The sequence below is a fragment of the Mirounga angustirostris genome, unplaced genomic scaffold, assembly GCF_029215605.1.
Source record: "Mirounga angustirostris isolate CCGP_5_RB_7025 unplaced genomic scaffold, mMirAng1.0.hap1 SCAF_10, whole genome shotgun sequence".
Taxonomy (NCBI): domain Eukaryota; kingdom Metazoa; phylum Chordata; class Mammalia; order Carnivora; family Phocidae; genus Mirounga; species Mirounga angustirostris.
This window is the reverse complement of record NW_026991718.1, coordinates 79,123,386-79,139,480: the sequence shown is the minus strand read 5'-3', so window position 1 is coordinate 79,139,480 and position 16,095 is coordinate 79,123,386. Positions and strand designations below refer to the sequence as shown.

The following is a 16,095-nucleotide window of genomic DNA, read 5'->3' as shown; positions in this document are numbered from 1 at the left end:
AGACTGCTCTTCTGTTTTGTCAAGCAATTTGAAAGTGGTGAGTAGAAAGCCAGAGTGCCTGAAGTTTCCTTTGGCGATGGGCAGGTGACTTTATCAGGAAATGTGTCAGCTACTACTAACAGAGACGAGGATGGAAGTTACTTCTTTCCCAGTAACAGAAGTCCAGAGAAGACAGTCAAGAGCCATCTTATAGTGGCTCCACAATGTCATCAGGAATATTATCCTTCTGGCTTTGCCTCTGTAAAGACACCCCATGGCCCAAGTAGGCTGCAATCACATCTACACTTCTGTCAGAAAGTAGAAGGGGGTTAAGTCCAAAAAGGGCACATGCCAATTGTCCGTCCCTCTGAAGAAGCTTACCCAGCCAACTTTTGCCCACCTTCCGTCTGGCAATCTGTAGCTCCAGGGAGGCTAGAAGCTTAATCTTTTAGCTGATCCCACTGCTGTTGGGAGTAGAACTGGAGAATCCTGGATATTTGATAGGCAAGTAGTAGTCTCTGCCACAGAACCTAAACGTTCTCACTGTCTGAGGCTCCTCATTGAGGAAAAGACTGAAATCAAGATGATAATTTACTGGAAGAAAGTCCTAAGAAATGTGGCAGAGAATAAGGTCAAAAGCACAGAGGGAGGGTTTAAACTTGGAGCGCAGACACATCTTCAATGGAGACTGAATGGAACAGAAAGAGCAGACAGACCACTGTGTAGGTGTGTGGTGGTTAAGACTGGAAGCCAAGGGGATTCCTCGTAGCATGCAAGTGACAAGGTCTCTTGTCACGGAGGTCACGGAGTTGTGGTGGGAGGGGGTCCGCGTGCAGAAGGCAGAAACCTGGACCATCTGCTGTGTGCATGTAAACAGTATCAAAAATGCGTGTTGCCAAAGAAATACAAACAATTATAAGAACATATTATGAGCAACTCTATGCCAGCAAATTAGATAACCTGGAAGAGATGGATGCATTCCTAGAGATGTATCAACTACCAAAACTGAACCAGGATGAAATAGAAAACCTGAACAGACCTATAACCACTAAGGAAATTGAAGCAGTCATCAAAAATCTCCCAAAAAACAAAAGCCCAGGGCCAGATGGCTTCCCAGGAGAATTCTACCAAACATTTCAAGAAGAATTAATACCTATTCTTCTGAAACTGTTCCAAAAAATAGAAACAGAAGGAAAACTTCCAAACTCATTTTATGAGGCCAGCATTACCTTGATCCCAAAACCAGACAAAGACCCCATCAAAAAGGAGAATTACAGACCAATATCCTTGATGAACATGGATGCAAAAATTCTCACCAAAATCCTAGCCAATAGGATCCAACAGTACATTAAAAGGATTATTCACCATGACCAAGTGGGATTTATCCCTGGGCTGCAAGGTTGGTTCAACATCCGCAAATCAATCAATGTGATACAGTACATTAACAAAAGAAAGAACAAGAATCATATGATCCTCTCAATAGATGCAGAAAAAGCTTTTGACAAAGTACAGCATCCTTTCTTGATCAAAACTCTTCAGAGCATAGGGATAGAGGGTACATACCTCAATATCATAAAAGCCATCTATGAAAAACCTACAGCAAATATTATTCTCAATGGGGAAAAACTGAGAGCTTTCCCCCTAAGGTCAGGAACGCGGCAGGGATGTCCACTATCACCACTGCTATTCAACATAGTATTGGAAGTCCTAGCCACAGCAATCAGACAACAAAAAGAAATCAAAGGCATCCAAATTGGCAAAGAAGAAGTCAAACTCTCACTCTTTGCAGATGATATGATACTTTATGTGGAAAACCCAAAAGACTCCACCCCAAAACTCCTAGAACTCATATAGGAATTCAGTAAAGTGGCAGGATATAAAATCAATGCACAGAAGTCAGTGGCATTCCTATACACCAACAACAAGACAGAAAAAAGAGAAATTAAGGAGTCGATCCCATTTACAATTGCACCCAAAACCATAAGATACCTAGGAATAAATCTAACCAAAGAGACAAAGGATCTGTACTCAGAAAACTATAAAATACTCATGAAAGAAATTGAGGAAGACACAAAGAAATGGAAAAACGTTCCATGCTCATGGATTGGAAGAACAAATATTGTGAAGATGTCAATGCTACCTAGAGCAATCTACACATTCAATGCAATCCCCATCAAAATACCATCCACTTTTTTCAAAGAAATGGAACAAATCATCCTAAAATTTGTATGGAACCAGAAAAGACCCCGCATAGCCAGAGGAATATTGAAAAAGAAAAGCAAAGCCGGTGGCATCACAATTCCAGACTTCAAACTCTATTACAAAGCTGTCATCATTAAGACAGCATGGTACTGGCACAAAAACAGACACATAGATCAATGGAACAGAATAGAGAGCCCAGAAATGGACCCTCAACTCTATGGTCAACTCATCTTCGACAAAGCAGGAAAGAATGTCCAATGGAACAAAGACAGTCTCTTCAACAAATGGTGTTGGGAAAATTGGATAGCCACATGCAGAAGAATGAAACTGGACCATTTCCTTACACCACACACAAAAATAGACTCCAAATGGTTGAAAGACCTCAATGTGAGACAGGAGTCCATCAAAATCCTAAAGGAGAACACAGGCAGCAACCTCTTTGACCTCAGCCGAAGCAAGTTCTTCCTAGAAACATCGCCAAAGGCAAGGGAAGCAAGGGCAAAAATGAACTATTGGGACTTCATCAAGATAAAAAGCTTTTGCAAAGCAAAGGAAACAGTTAACAAAACCAAAAGACAACCGACAGAATGGGAGAAGATATTTGCAAATGACATATCAGATAAAGGGCTAGTATCCAAAATCTATAAAGAACTCATCAAACTCAACACCCAAAGAACAAAGAATCCAATCAAGAAATGGGCAGAAGACATGAACAGACATTTTTCCAAAGAAGACATCCAAATGGCCAACAGACGCATGAAAAAGTGCTCAATATCGCTCGGCATCAGGGAAATCCAAATCAAAACCTCAATGAGATACCACCTCACACCAGTCAGAATGGCTAAAATTAACAAGACAGGAAATGACAGATGTTGTCGGGGATGCGGAGAAAGGGGAACCCTCCTACACTGTTGGTGGGAATGCAAACTGGTGCAGCCACTCTGGAAAACTGTATGGAGGTTCCTCAAAAAGTTGAAAATAGAGCTACCATATGATCCAGCAATTGCACTACTGGGTATTTACCCCAAAGATACAAAAGTAGGGATCCGAAGGGGTACGTGCACCCCGATGTTTATAGCAGCAATGTCCACAATAGCCAAACTGTGGAAAGAGCCAAGATGTCCATCGACAGATGAATGGATAAAGAAGATGTGGTATATATATACAATGGAATATTATGCAGCCATCAAAAGGAATGAGATCTTGCCATTTGCAACGACGTGGATGGAACTGGAGGGTATTATGTTGAGTGAAATAAGTCAAAAAGAGAAAGACATGTATCATATGATCTCACTGATATGAGGAATTCTTAATCGCAGGAAACAAACTGAGTGTTTTTGGAGTGGGGGGTGGGGTGGAGGGATGGGGGGACTGGGCGATAGACACTGGGGAGGGTATGTGCTCTGATAAGCGCTGTGAATTGTGCAAGACTGTTGAATCTCAGATCTGTACCTCTGAAACAGATAATGCAATATATGTTAAGAAAAAAAAAAGAAGAAGAAGAAGAAGGTAGCGGGAGGGGAAGAATGAAGCGGGGGAAATCGGAGGGGTAGACGAACCATGAGAGATGATGGACTCTGAAGGGCAGGCAGGGTTCTAGAGGGGAGGGGGGTGGGAGGACGGGTTAGCCTGGTGGTGGGTATTGAGGAGGGCACGTTCTGCATGGAGCACTGGGTGTTATGCACAAACAATGAATCATGGAACACTTTATTTAAAACTAATGTTGTAATGTATGGGGATTAACATAAGAATAAAAAAAAAAAAATGCGTGTTGAAAGCCACATGTCAAAAAGGTTATATTTATGAGTAACAACTGGTTTCCATAAGCAGGACAAAATCATTTCATAGGAACATGTTTCTAAAGTAGGCAACACAGTCACAACACATTTGGCCTGTCACACTTGAAAAGCACTCTGTTAAAATCTAGTCTCGTTACATAAGAAAACTGAATCTAAAGTTGGAGGTAACAAATGACAAAAAAAATTTAGGCACCGGTGACAGAGGACACCCTTCTTAACATTCCTTTCATAACTCTCCTAAAGTGCCTTTTGTATGCAGTACAACTTTTCTCAAGTACTTCTGAGCCACCCACCTTGGAAGCTCTGTGGCAGACACCTGCTGAACCAATGCTCTGCAACCTTGGGGAGTGAAGATATAAATTTAGGTTTGCAATGAGATAGGCGTATACAACTCATCTACATCCTTTTCTTCCTCTAGAAATAAGGAAAATAAGGAAGAATAAATTGTATTTGATTATATAGTCTTACTCCACTTCACTTCTCCCAATTATTATTCCAACTTTTACCAATCACTTAAGAAAGGGCTACCTTGCATTTGCTTAACCCCCTTCCCCATAATCCTTTCCTCCGAACACTGGAAGACAGCGAGCCTAGGTATCATTCTTGTTCACTTTCCCTGATCACTGTGTGTTGCTGCTGTGGAATTAGATGAACTCAATACTTAAGCATCAAATTGTATCACCTCGGTCACATCACAAATACTCCACATGAAATAGAAAATCAGTGGGGGTGCCTGGGTGGCTCAGTCGTTAAGCGTCTGCCTTCAGCTCAGGTCATGATCCCAGGGTCCTGGAATCGAGCCCTCCATCGGGCTCCCTGCCTGGGGGGGAACCTGCTTCTCCCTCTCCCACTCCCCCTGCTCGTGTTCCTGCTCTAGCTCTCTGTCAAATAAATAAATAAAATCTTAAAAAAAAAAAAAAGAAAGAAAGAAAAAAATAGAAAATTAGTGGTAAATATTATGGCAAAGTCTCCCAAAATTTACTTAAAGAAATTTGCAGGTCAGGTTCTAAATCACAATACTGATTTTAGGAGAGAGATGTTTCTATTTAAATCAAGTTCAGTCAGCATGACTAAACAGCTGCCTGGGGCCTGGGTGCCATGTGGCCAGACAGGGCTCATCAGCCACTTCCAGAGGCACCCGAGCTGGTGTTGAGCTCACACTACGAGCCTCAGCCCAGCATGAAGGCAAGATTATGAGGCAGTTTTCACACTTACATAGATCAAAGTAGCATAGTGAATATTTAGAACTACATCCTGCATGGGCTCCACAGTGGAATAAATCCTGCTGTTTTCCATCACGGTGGACACTGCCCCCCACCACGCTCAAGTATTGTTCTCTCGAGAGCTGTGCGCACTGCAGTTCTCAAGGAAATGCAGCACTCAAGCTTTTCACCTTTATTCTTCCCAAAGCATTTCATTTTAATGTCAGCTAACAATAAAAAATCAAAGAAGGCAGCTCTCCCACAAAACCCATGGAACTAGCATGTGAGTGATAGAACTGACCACACTTTTATCAGCCTGCAATTAAAATTTCATGAAAAATCTTTCAATAAAATGTTACACGGAGTACATTTTTAAAAGCAGCGCTGGCTCTCATGTGTGTAGAAAAACAAATATTCACTAACACAGACACTTCTGACAGACAAAACGGGTCACAGCTGTTTGTTACTCCTTGAAGTACAGCAAAAATGAATTTTGTAATATAATCTGAAGGAACTCCAGGCCCTCTATAATTCATATTTTTAAGATTCAAACCCACATTAAATACTGCACCATTCAACATAAACATGACAGAATATTTCCCCTAATTTTTCTGTTAACGTCAACTTGATAAGAAATGTTTAAATGCTAAGAGGATTCTAGTTCAGAAAATACCTTCATGCTTTTTACTAATTGAGATACAGTTTATGTGTTTATTATCTGTTTACAAAAAAGAATTTAAGGTGGCCTTTTACAGTATTAACTGTTTCTCAACAGTCTGAGACAAAAATTATTTTAACTAGAAAAAAAACATTTAACCAAAAATGGCAATAAACTGGAATCTTTCAGTTACTGCTTTGACAAGACAATGTTTTATAAAAATCATTGCCTATTTCTTCTAAATAGGACAAATACTAAGATTTTTCCTATCAATCATTCCTTTAATAATTCTGTTGCTATCCTTATAAAATAAAAAAATAAATGATAATGTAACTACAAGGCTTAGTTTGCAATTTTTCCACTGTATAACTTAGTCACATTAAAAAATCACTCCACATTCCCTCTTATGTAGTTATATGTGGACAAATGGTGAACAGTTTTATAGCTTAAAATATAAGTGAGGAAAATATAGACATCTGCCATACCAATAGCTGGTTTTTATTTTTTTAAGAAAAGGTTATTAATTTAAAAAGAGAGTTCTAAGAAATGTAATAGGATTCCCAGCAATGATGACTTCTGAGATCTATGAGATTTGAAATGTAATTATAAAAAGGCTAAAATCCAAAGAGCATTTCTACTTTTTTTTTTTTAAAAAAATCCAGATGATTTGTCACATCAAGGAAGTCTGGCACATTACCAAGGCCATAGTCTTAGTCATCCTCAGAATCGCTACCCCTTCTTGTGGGGATGGAGCACCTCATTGAGGATAGCAAAGCATCTTCAACTGGTTTCTTAGGGTTTTCCTCCAAGTCTGTCTTGATTGCTCCAGACTCTGACAGTTTCCACTCCAACTCTATGTGATAAAGAAAAACCAGATTACCTAAGGCAGTTGGCATGGGACCCTCACCCTCAAGCCCATTAAGCCAGTTTTCTCTAAGCAGAAACTATGCAGTAACATTTGATGATAATTTTAGTGCTGTAATTATAAGGTACCTAGAAGGAAAGCAAAAAATCGGACCTTTAAGAAGGAAAACAAAATACTTTCACTTTTTCAGAAGAGGAGATCAAATGAGATACTATATATATATTTGAATCTATATGGTAACTAAAATGAAAAACAAAGACTAAACCTGTCTTCTAATGACTACAGTTTCTGGACTTGCACAATTTCCCAGGAAAGAAATCAGCATGAAACATTTAAAGGAAATACTTTTCACAGTCCTGCTGGCAATCTAATTTTAGTTAACAAAAGGAAATTTTTAGGCCTCATGTCCAGTATCTCAATCTATTACAGTCAAAGGATAAATGTATGATGACATCCTAGAACTTATACATTTGCTCCAAGTAATAAAAACAGTACCAAGAAAATAAAGAACCAGTGACTAAAGCCTTGGTTCCTGTATGTCACTCTCTTATAATCAATGAAACTCCACATGGGTGTGAGACCTTATGAAGTGAAATCAAGGGACGTCTTTTCCACTGCAGAAAAGACCCCAGGCAGAACTAAGGGACTACATAAGACACTCTACAGCAAAGAGACTGGTTTAAGTGATACTCTGCTAATTAGGTACCTCCATTAAAATATGACAACCAATTTTATTTAAGTCATATTAATTTAAAGTGCTCCATGAAGATGAATAACACCAGTATTTAAAGTTCTTGGTACCTCAGTTGAATGTTATGAAAATTCAACAAATTTCTTAAAAAAAAAAGAAGAAAAAGAAAAACCTTAATTCTGATTCTTGACTCAAGAATATATTTAGATCCACCATTCATATGTATTGGTGTAGGTATTAATGTTATTGTTCACTTACACACAATAATTATTATTTAAGTTCACTAATGCTCAGATAATACTTCTTCTAGAAATAAAGACAGGACCTCCTATCCTACATCCATCTTTCCCCTCATGGTACATTCAAAAGACCAGAGTAAGATGCAAGCATATACTTAGTTTGAAATGCAGTATGCCTCTGAACACTGGCATAATGCCTAACTGTTGTTAACGTGTGTGTATGTATGTGCAGAGATGTTAATACTTATCCCAGTTGAGTATCTTATATAGTTATATAAAACAGTATATAAAGTCATATTTTAACATATGTTTTTAAAGCACGGGTGGACATATTATTTCAATAATGAGTGACTTAGGAGGATGCCCTCGGGCCTCAGGTTCTCTCATGTTATAAGTGTATACATATTTTGACACCTTGTGTAACAGGTAGAAAGGAATAAAAAAAACATCCTTCAGGAATAAAAGGATACATCCTTCAAGAGTTAAGAGGCAGAACTCAATAACCTTTAATTTAACTTAAAAGCCACTAATATATTCAAATGAGAAAATATTCCCATAGGTATTATATACATATGTATGTGTATACACACACACACACATATAAATATCTATCATATAAATATCTATCAATAACTTGTTCATGTGATTTTTCTTTTTTTTTTTTTAAGATTTTATGTATGTATGGGGGGGGGGGGACATGAGCTGGGGGGAGGGCCAGATGGAGAGGGAGAAGCAGACTCCCCACTGAGCGGGGAGCCCGATGTGGGGCTCGATCCCAGGACCCCAGGATCATAGCCTCGAAGGCAGAAGCTTAACCAACTGAGCCACCCAGGCGCCGTTAATGTGAATTAAACAAAAAATGAAGGTTGAGCTATAACTTAAAATGTATCCAACTATAGGGACAAACAAAATATATTAGACATTAATATTAAATATACATACTTTAAAATCCAGTGTGCCCCCTTTTAACAGAATTATTAGAACCCAGTTATAACTGCTCGCAATGACTCATTTAATGAGAGATCAAACGTGTTTCTTCCCTTTTAGCAATCACTCACACAGTGGCAAAGATGACTTTGACAAATCATCATGACACATGTCTCTTCAAAAGAACCATCCCCTCATCATCTCTAACATGCACTGGTCATTGCTCACGTGCCCTGCACCATCTCAAAGAGGTCCTTACCCTCTATTGTCAGGTTCATGCCACCAAACACCAGAGGTCCAATAAATTGAGCCTTGATATCTCCTTCAAGGTAAACAAATACTGTAGGCAGATTCCTATCAGGATAATTGGGTATGCAGGTTGTTGAAATGGCTTTGATAAATTTGACATCAGGAAACTTCCTGGCAAGTCCACTGAAGTGCTGATTTATGAGGGCACAGAGGGGAATCCTGTGAAATAGAAATGGGAAACAATGGTGAGAGAGGACCCCTATAAAACAGAAATAGAAGCAACTATGATTCTGCATTTACACAGGGCAAAGCTCTACTACCCTTCTACCTACGTAAACCCTCATAATAGCTTCACAAGTGATTCTGCTACTCCAGCCAAGATGAATTAACACTTTTTTTTAAGAAACGTTCTAATATGTTCAGGGAAAATGAAGAACTCAAAATCCAAAATCCATTTTAATTTGACTCAGTAAGTCAGAAAAACAGCTTCAATGTAAAAGATAATTGTTTTGCCCATCAATATGAAAGAACATTCAAGATTCAGAAGGTGAGAAAAAGGTGAGAAAGCACTTCCTGCTTTAAAAAAAACCTCTACACAAGTACAGTAGAATACAGATGGAGCTGAGAAACAGTGGAGGGCCACTGCATCACTTGCCTGGAACAATTATTATAAAGGTCACCCCCCGACATCTATGAGAATGATTCACTACATGGAATTTTGAAATGTAGAGTTTCTCTAGAAGGATAAATAAGGAATTTGTTTCCAATAAAAGCAATCTTCATTGCTACAATGTAACAAAGGCATTCTTTTTAGTCACAAATATTAATTTTAAAGTCTGAAGACAAAAATTAGGCATTAGGTTTGGGCAAATCAGCAACAAAATACAACACTAGTAAAAAACAAAACAACACAAAACAACAAACCTCCAAAGTGGATTAAGCCCAAATTCAAATTAACATTTAAGGACAGTGCATAAGATCAGCTCACCCTTGTTTGTAAAGGTGCAAGATTACCCACAAGCCCTCACCGGCTTTGGTAACTTCTTGAACATAATCCTTTCCTGAGATCTCCAAAACTTCTCCAAATTTATTCTTCAGTTGAGTTGCTTTCCACTCAGCCAGTCTTTGCTGCCTGCACAGCACAAAGAGGAGAGAGACATCTTACACGTACACCCCACATATACACACACACCTTTCACACAGCAACCTTTATAAAGATCCAGGTTTATTTGCCACACAGCAAAAGTCTAAGATCACTTCACCAAGACCTGCAATATTACTACTTAATTACAGTCCTTTCCAAAAGTTATCTCGGTAAGAAAATTAACTTTGCAAAAAGACACACATTTTAGTGCCACACAAAAAACCAAACAGTCCCTCTGGGTGGCACTAACCTGTACATTTCAACAGCACGTTCATCTTCTTCATTAAATTCATCTTCATTATCCTCCAGCTCTTCCAAAGTCATATCTTCGTATGTTTTCACTGAATGTAGTTAAGTTAGCAAAAACCAAAAAATGTAAAAGATGAACAAACTTGCATTTTGTTTTCCCTCCTTTATTTTTCTCCTAAAGATGTGCATGCAACACCAAGCCAAAGTAAAACTCATTCACCAAAACCAAAATAAAAAATACTGAAGGTCTTCCACTAGTAAGAACTTTAGGGTGTTTTAAAAAGAACCATGTTGACAAATGCAGCAGGATTGACTCTCCTACCTCCACACAATAGTAAGGATATGAATGATAAGTTGCCTAAGTTTATAAAACCAGAGAATTGTATTTGCCTGAACTCACCTGGTCTGCTCTTCAAGCACATACACCCATGGACTGCTGTATTAACAGTTCTATCTCTGAGGGCAGGGGAGGATACCAGTGGGTGTCCCCAGCATACTCTTTCTAGAGTTAAAGGGATTATTGTCTTGGTCTTCTCTTGTGAATGGTAGGCAGCTCTCTTTTAACCAACTGCTGTAAAATCTTGATTTTTTATTGCCATAAGCATTCTTGCTTCTTGACATCAAATCAGATTTTTGTCCCCCAACCCCAAGTCTATCACTATACAAACTGCTCTTAGCAAAGTCAACAATGACCTCCACTTCCTGACTGATGAGCAGCACTGATCCAACCCACCACTGCCTCCTCTTTGAAAGATGGTCCTCCTCTAGCTTCCAGGATGTCTTCTCTCCTACTATCTCTACAGCTGCCCCTCCTCTGGACCTTTGCTGACCTGACTCCTTTTTTATCTATACCCACACCTCTGGTGATTGCATCTCATGGCTTTATGCCTCCAGCCCATATTTCTCTAATTTAGAGAAAAACATAGCCAACTGCCTACTTGCCATCTCTATTTGACTAATAAAAATTTCAATGTTTCTATGTCCTAAATAGAACGTTTGATCCTAGCTCCAAACTGTTGCTCACCAAGCCTTCCTCATCTCGGTTGGTGGTGATGGCTATCCTTCAGGCTGCTCAAGCCCAATGCCTGACAGGCATCCTTGACTTACTTTTTCTCACAGCCCTCACAGGATCCACCAGCAAATCTTATTGGCCCTACCTTCAAATTATTTCCAGATCTGACCACTTCTCCTCACCCCTTCCACCAACACCATGTGGGCAGGTCTAAGCCAATGGTATACTTCTTGCCTGAATTACTGCAGTAGTTTCCAGACTAATCTCCCTACTTCCTGACTTGATCCCCATCTTCCATACTTGGAAAGGCAGGAGCAGGAGGGTGCTGTCAGCATGTCAATCCTCTGTTCAAACCTCCAGTGACTTCTGTTCAAACCTCCAGTGACTTCCACCCGACCAGACATAAAAGCCAAAGTCTTTGTTAAAAGATACCAGGTCCTCAATGGTTTGACCCCTAGTTGCCTCTCTGAACTTACTACTCTTTCCTAGTCATACTGGCTTCCTGGCTGGTTCTCCAATGTGTTCTTCACTCACTTAAGTAGCTCAATTCAAATCCCTCGGATCTACTCAAATGTCACTCCCAGTAAGCCTCTCTCTAACGCTATCTAGAATTATACTCACCCTTCCCACAACCCTTTCTCGGCTATTTCCCTGCCTTATTTTCCTATATTTACTTATGTATTGCTATCGCCTTTCTCTCCCACTAGAATATAAGTCCTATAAAGACAGGGATTTTTGTCCAGCCTGTACATAGCTAAAGCCCCAATGCTCAGAATAACACCTGGCAGACAGTCATCATTCAATAAACATTCACTGGATAAATGCTTTCTAGTGAATCCATCTCTAAATTAGCTTTAACATGTAAGAAGACAAAAGTACTAGCCCCTGTGATCAGTGGGGCATTAAGTCAAGACTCAGAAATATTTTCTCCAGGATTATCATGTGCTCATCTGACACAGACAAGAAACTGTGGAGATGTGGAAATTCTATAGCCCAGCAAGTTGAAGGTTAGAGACAGCCTGTGACTCCCTTGAGGTCCCAGAAGAGTGTCCATCCCAGCACTCCAATGCCGGTTCCCAATTCCTGCTCAGAGCATCCTTCTACCAAAGCAGTTAGAGGCTATCTTAACCCAAAGAGAGACAAAACAAATAAAGAATATAAACAATCTCACCAATTGACTGCTGAAGGACTCGCTGTTCTTCTTCTTCTGCCTCCTTTTCCAAATCTTTCACACTTTCCTTTGAGGGCAAGATACCCTTTTTGCGTAAGATGTCATTCCACTCAGTGTCTGCATTGGGGTCCTAGTGGAAGTGGACCAAGAATACTATGAGTGCAAAGTCCATTATAAAGGGTGCTATGTTGGGGAAAGGTGGTGGGAAGAGGAATTCAAGTCAAATTATTCTATGGCCTATCTCTGAGAAAGTGTCAAAAGATCCACAGCCCCTATTCTTTTCCTGTCCTCCACTCCACTTCACCCTCCCCACACAAGACACACACACCCAGGAACTAGTCTTGGGTAAAAATCAGGATATGATGTGCAGATGGGCATCAATGCTCACACCAAGGCCCTAACCTGGCTCCTATTCAATTTTTATTAATGACTCAGTGACTCATTCAACAGATACTAAGTACTTGTGGCAAGTGCAATGATCAACAGGCTGTTGACCTAGAGAGTTATAAGGGGTCTGCATTCCACAGGATAGGCAGGGATATTCTCTCAGAAGTGGACATTTATTTAATCATCACTGGAAGTTGAGAAGGAAGCGGACGTGAGGAATGAGAACTTAAGAACTTACTTTCCAGGCAGAGGGACCAGCATGTGGAAAGGGCCCAAGAGCAGAGATAGGAGGCTCTCAAAGTTCTAAGTGGCTGCAATAGAATCAGGAGGAGGAGAGCCTGAAGGCAGGCTGACAAATTCTCTAATGGCCCAAACCTGAGAGGGAGAACTGAGACCCTGAGGAACAGCTCACAATGCCTAACACTTACTGAGTACTAGGTGCTGGGCACTCTGTGAAGCCCTTTACCTGTACCTACTTAGTTAATCCTCACAAGCCTAGGAGAGACATGACATTTAGAAGACACTGCCATGCTGGAACAAGTCAAATTTACCAGGATCAAATGTCAGAAGGATAAATGTCAAAGTGGGCTCTATTTCCTGAAGCCAGCTAGCCAAACACTGGTTTTGCTTGGCTTGGCAGGAACACTGCTAATGGACCGGGTTTGGAATAAGAAATCAATGAGCGCTGTGGAAAGGGCACTAGCACAGCCAGGCTCCAGCCCCAACTCCATGTCACTGTCTTGCTGAGCTGTATCAAAAGAAAACGAACAGAATCCTTTCAACAGGGTGGTCAGGGAAGGCCTCTGAAGAGATGACATTTCCAAGCAGGGTCCTGAAGGATAGAGAATACAAAGGAGGCCAGGGCAGCCCAGGAGCTTCCCCTTCAACATTGAAGAGTGTCTGGCTTCTGGCAGACAGACTGTATTTGTAGATGCTTATCCTCTCCAGCTCCCAAGGCCTCCTGTCCCAAACCCGTACTAACTCTATTTCTCATTGGCCACTAAGCCAGAGACGATTTAACCAGAATTCCTGACTACAGTGAAGTCTGGGAAGCAGGAGAATGACCTTTGACAGAGGGTCCTTCGACAGTGACAGAATTTAGTTGTCACAGATTTTTGTTAATTCCCATGATGTCTTCATTTATTTTCTTTCATTTTTAGTCCTATTAGACAATTCCTGATACAAAAAAAGGGGACAAAACTAGGGGATTTGGTTTTATCTATTTTAAGACAGAGAGTAACAAAGGAGAGGGACCCTAGGGATGAGCTCTGAGAGCCATGGAATCCGAGAGGGAGCGCACCTCAACCTGCACATCAACGTTAGGGGGGAAATGGATGTTAACTAAACCTTCACCCAGCTCTAAGTGGACTCAGGAACATAAGCTCCGCCACGGTTTTACGTTATGAGACCTCCAGGCGGGACCCTTCCCTTCTTCGAGCCTCAGCTTCCATATCCACACAACGTGCCCATAACACACTCAGGAGCTAAGAGAATTAAGGAACAGGAAGTAACACTGTCCGGTGGGATGCTGCGAGTCCTTCACAGACTTCACGGGATCCGACCTTACAGAAAGACGGCCCCAAAAGACTGAGATTTGAGGGGTGAGACACACACGGTTGGGGAGACCCAGCCCGCGGGTCCTTGCCGGACCACGCCTGCCCTGTCGCACTGCGCCTGCGCTGGGCCTAGACTCGCGTGATCTTTCGCGTGCCGGTGGCGCCCGGCGCTTCCCACGGTCCCAACCCCGACGGTCCGCTGCTGCCACGGACCCAGGGGACAAACGAGCTGCGGTAGATTCCAGGCCTCGGACCCCCAGGTTCTTTACCTGCATCTTGTCTAAAACCGCTCAAGTCAGGCCACAGCGGCGCCCCCACCCCGCCTCTTCTGCCAGCCCGGCCTTCGCCCCGCCTCCTAAGGGTGAGCAGGGCGGAGCCAGGGAGTAAGCGAGGTCTCTGAGTCTGCGCCCGCTCCTCAAGAACCGGGGCAGAAACTGTGCGCATGCGCAAGGGGGTGCTGTCCGCTCTCTGTTGGTGTCGCTGGCTTCACGTGACCCGGAGCCAGTTCTCGGCGCTACCTTATTAGGGCAAGGCTCCGTACTTGGAAAGGTGGAGCGGGATGGAGGAGGTACTCGGTTTTATGCGCCATCTCCTGCCGCAGAGCCAATCCTAGTAAAAGAGGGCTTGGCTCAAGAAGTCAAATAGAAATGTGTTTCAGTGATCCCGTGTTACAACTAAAAATGATGCAGGGTCATCCGGAATTCACTCGCGATCATTTCAGCGTCCGATAAGGCGATTAATTCATAAGACACATATTTATCAAGAGCCTGCTAAGTACCAGGTACTATTGTAGATTCTGCGGAGACAGCAGTCGTCACAACAAAAACAGAAAGGTGAAAGTCATTTCACCTGGTTAAGCCTCAGGCAGTCCATATTTGCAAAAGTGCTTAGCTCTATCCAGGCACACAGGAGACATGAGTAAAAATCAGAATCTGAATTGTAAAATGCAGGTGCTGGGCTCCAGGCTTCTGCCTACACAGCACTCCGATTTGAGTTAAGAAAGCAATATCCCTCCAGGGACACCTGGGCTAACGTGCCGCCTCTCGCCTCTCCGCAATGAAGCAGACACAGATAATACACATCCACACATCTGTGGAGTAGGCATACGGCTCCCAGCTTTGGCAATGCATTAGAACCACCTGGGAATCCAAACACTGCACTTATGATGGGGTTCCATCCTCAGTTAAATTAAATTCCTGGAGATGAAAGCTGGAAATGGTATTTTCTTAAAGATCCTCACGTGTTGCTAACATGCAAAAACATTGATACAGAGTGAATAAAATGAATCCTTGAGGGCAAGGAGCTTTGATTTTATAATTTATAAGGATTTTTAATATTTCCTAACTACTTAACACAGAATTATAGGTCTCCAGAAACATTTGTTTATTCATTTATCTGCAGCAAACTGTGAATGAATCGTCCCTGGTCTTCCTACCAAAATCAGGACCCAGACTAGTTCGGGTGGGTTTGGCTCTATGCTAAGCTTTGCATCCCCTCCAGAGCAATAGAGAGGGTGCTGTTACATCCTTTCTTCATTCCCAGCCCCAGCTATTTCCAGAGCCCAAGACCTACCCCCACCTCATGATCCCTCTCTCCAGAGGAGATTGACAAGCCAAAGTCTCAAACTCTACCACCTCCTCTGCAGAAATGTGCCTCTCCCACTTTTGTCAAACACTCTTCCATTATACTAAATCACAGTCTCTCCCACCTCCCTAGAGACCTCTGTCCATCATTCTGTCCATCACTCTTGGATCTGGACAAAGTA

General features: G+C 41.6%; 1 protein-coding gene across 4 annotated transcripts in view; it reads right to left on the bottom strand.

Moving 5' to 3' along the window:
- Positions 1-14,743, bottom strand: part of PDCL3 (phosducin like 3) — a 205,176-nt gene extending 190,433 nt beyond the window's left edge. For 2 of the 4 annotated variants that reach the window (XR_010405738.1, XR_010405739.1), the window contains exons 1-6: positions 14,600-14,743; positions 12,388-12,517; positions 10,206-10,296; positions 9,800-9,943; positions 8,822-9,030; positions 6,538-6,693 (exon numbers count right to left, since the gene is read on the bottom strand). Coding sequence is in view for 2 of the 4 variants with exons in the window: in XM_045885188.3 (XP_045741144.1) it covers positions 6,551-6,693; positions 8,822-9,030; positions 9,800-9,943; positions 10,206-10,296; positions 12,388-12,517; positions 14,600-14,605 (723 nt within the window). In the remaining 2 variants the exon portion in view is untranslated. Of the gene's footprint in view, positions 1-3,952; positions 6,694-8,821; positions 9,031-9,799; positions 9,944-10,205; positions 10,297-12,387; positions 12,518-14,599 lie in introns of those variants that run through there. The other 2 variants (XM_045885188.3, XM_064572632.1) reach the window with 2 other exon arrangements.
- Between the last annotated feature and the right edge of the window lie 1,352 nt (positions 14,744-16,095).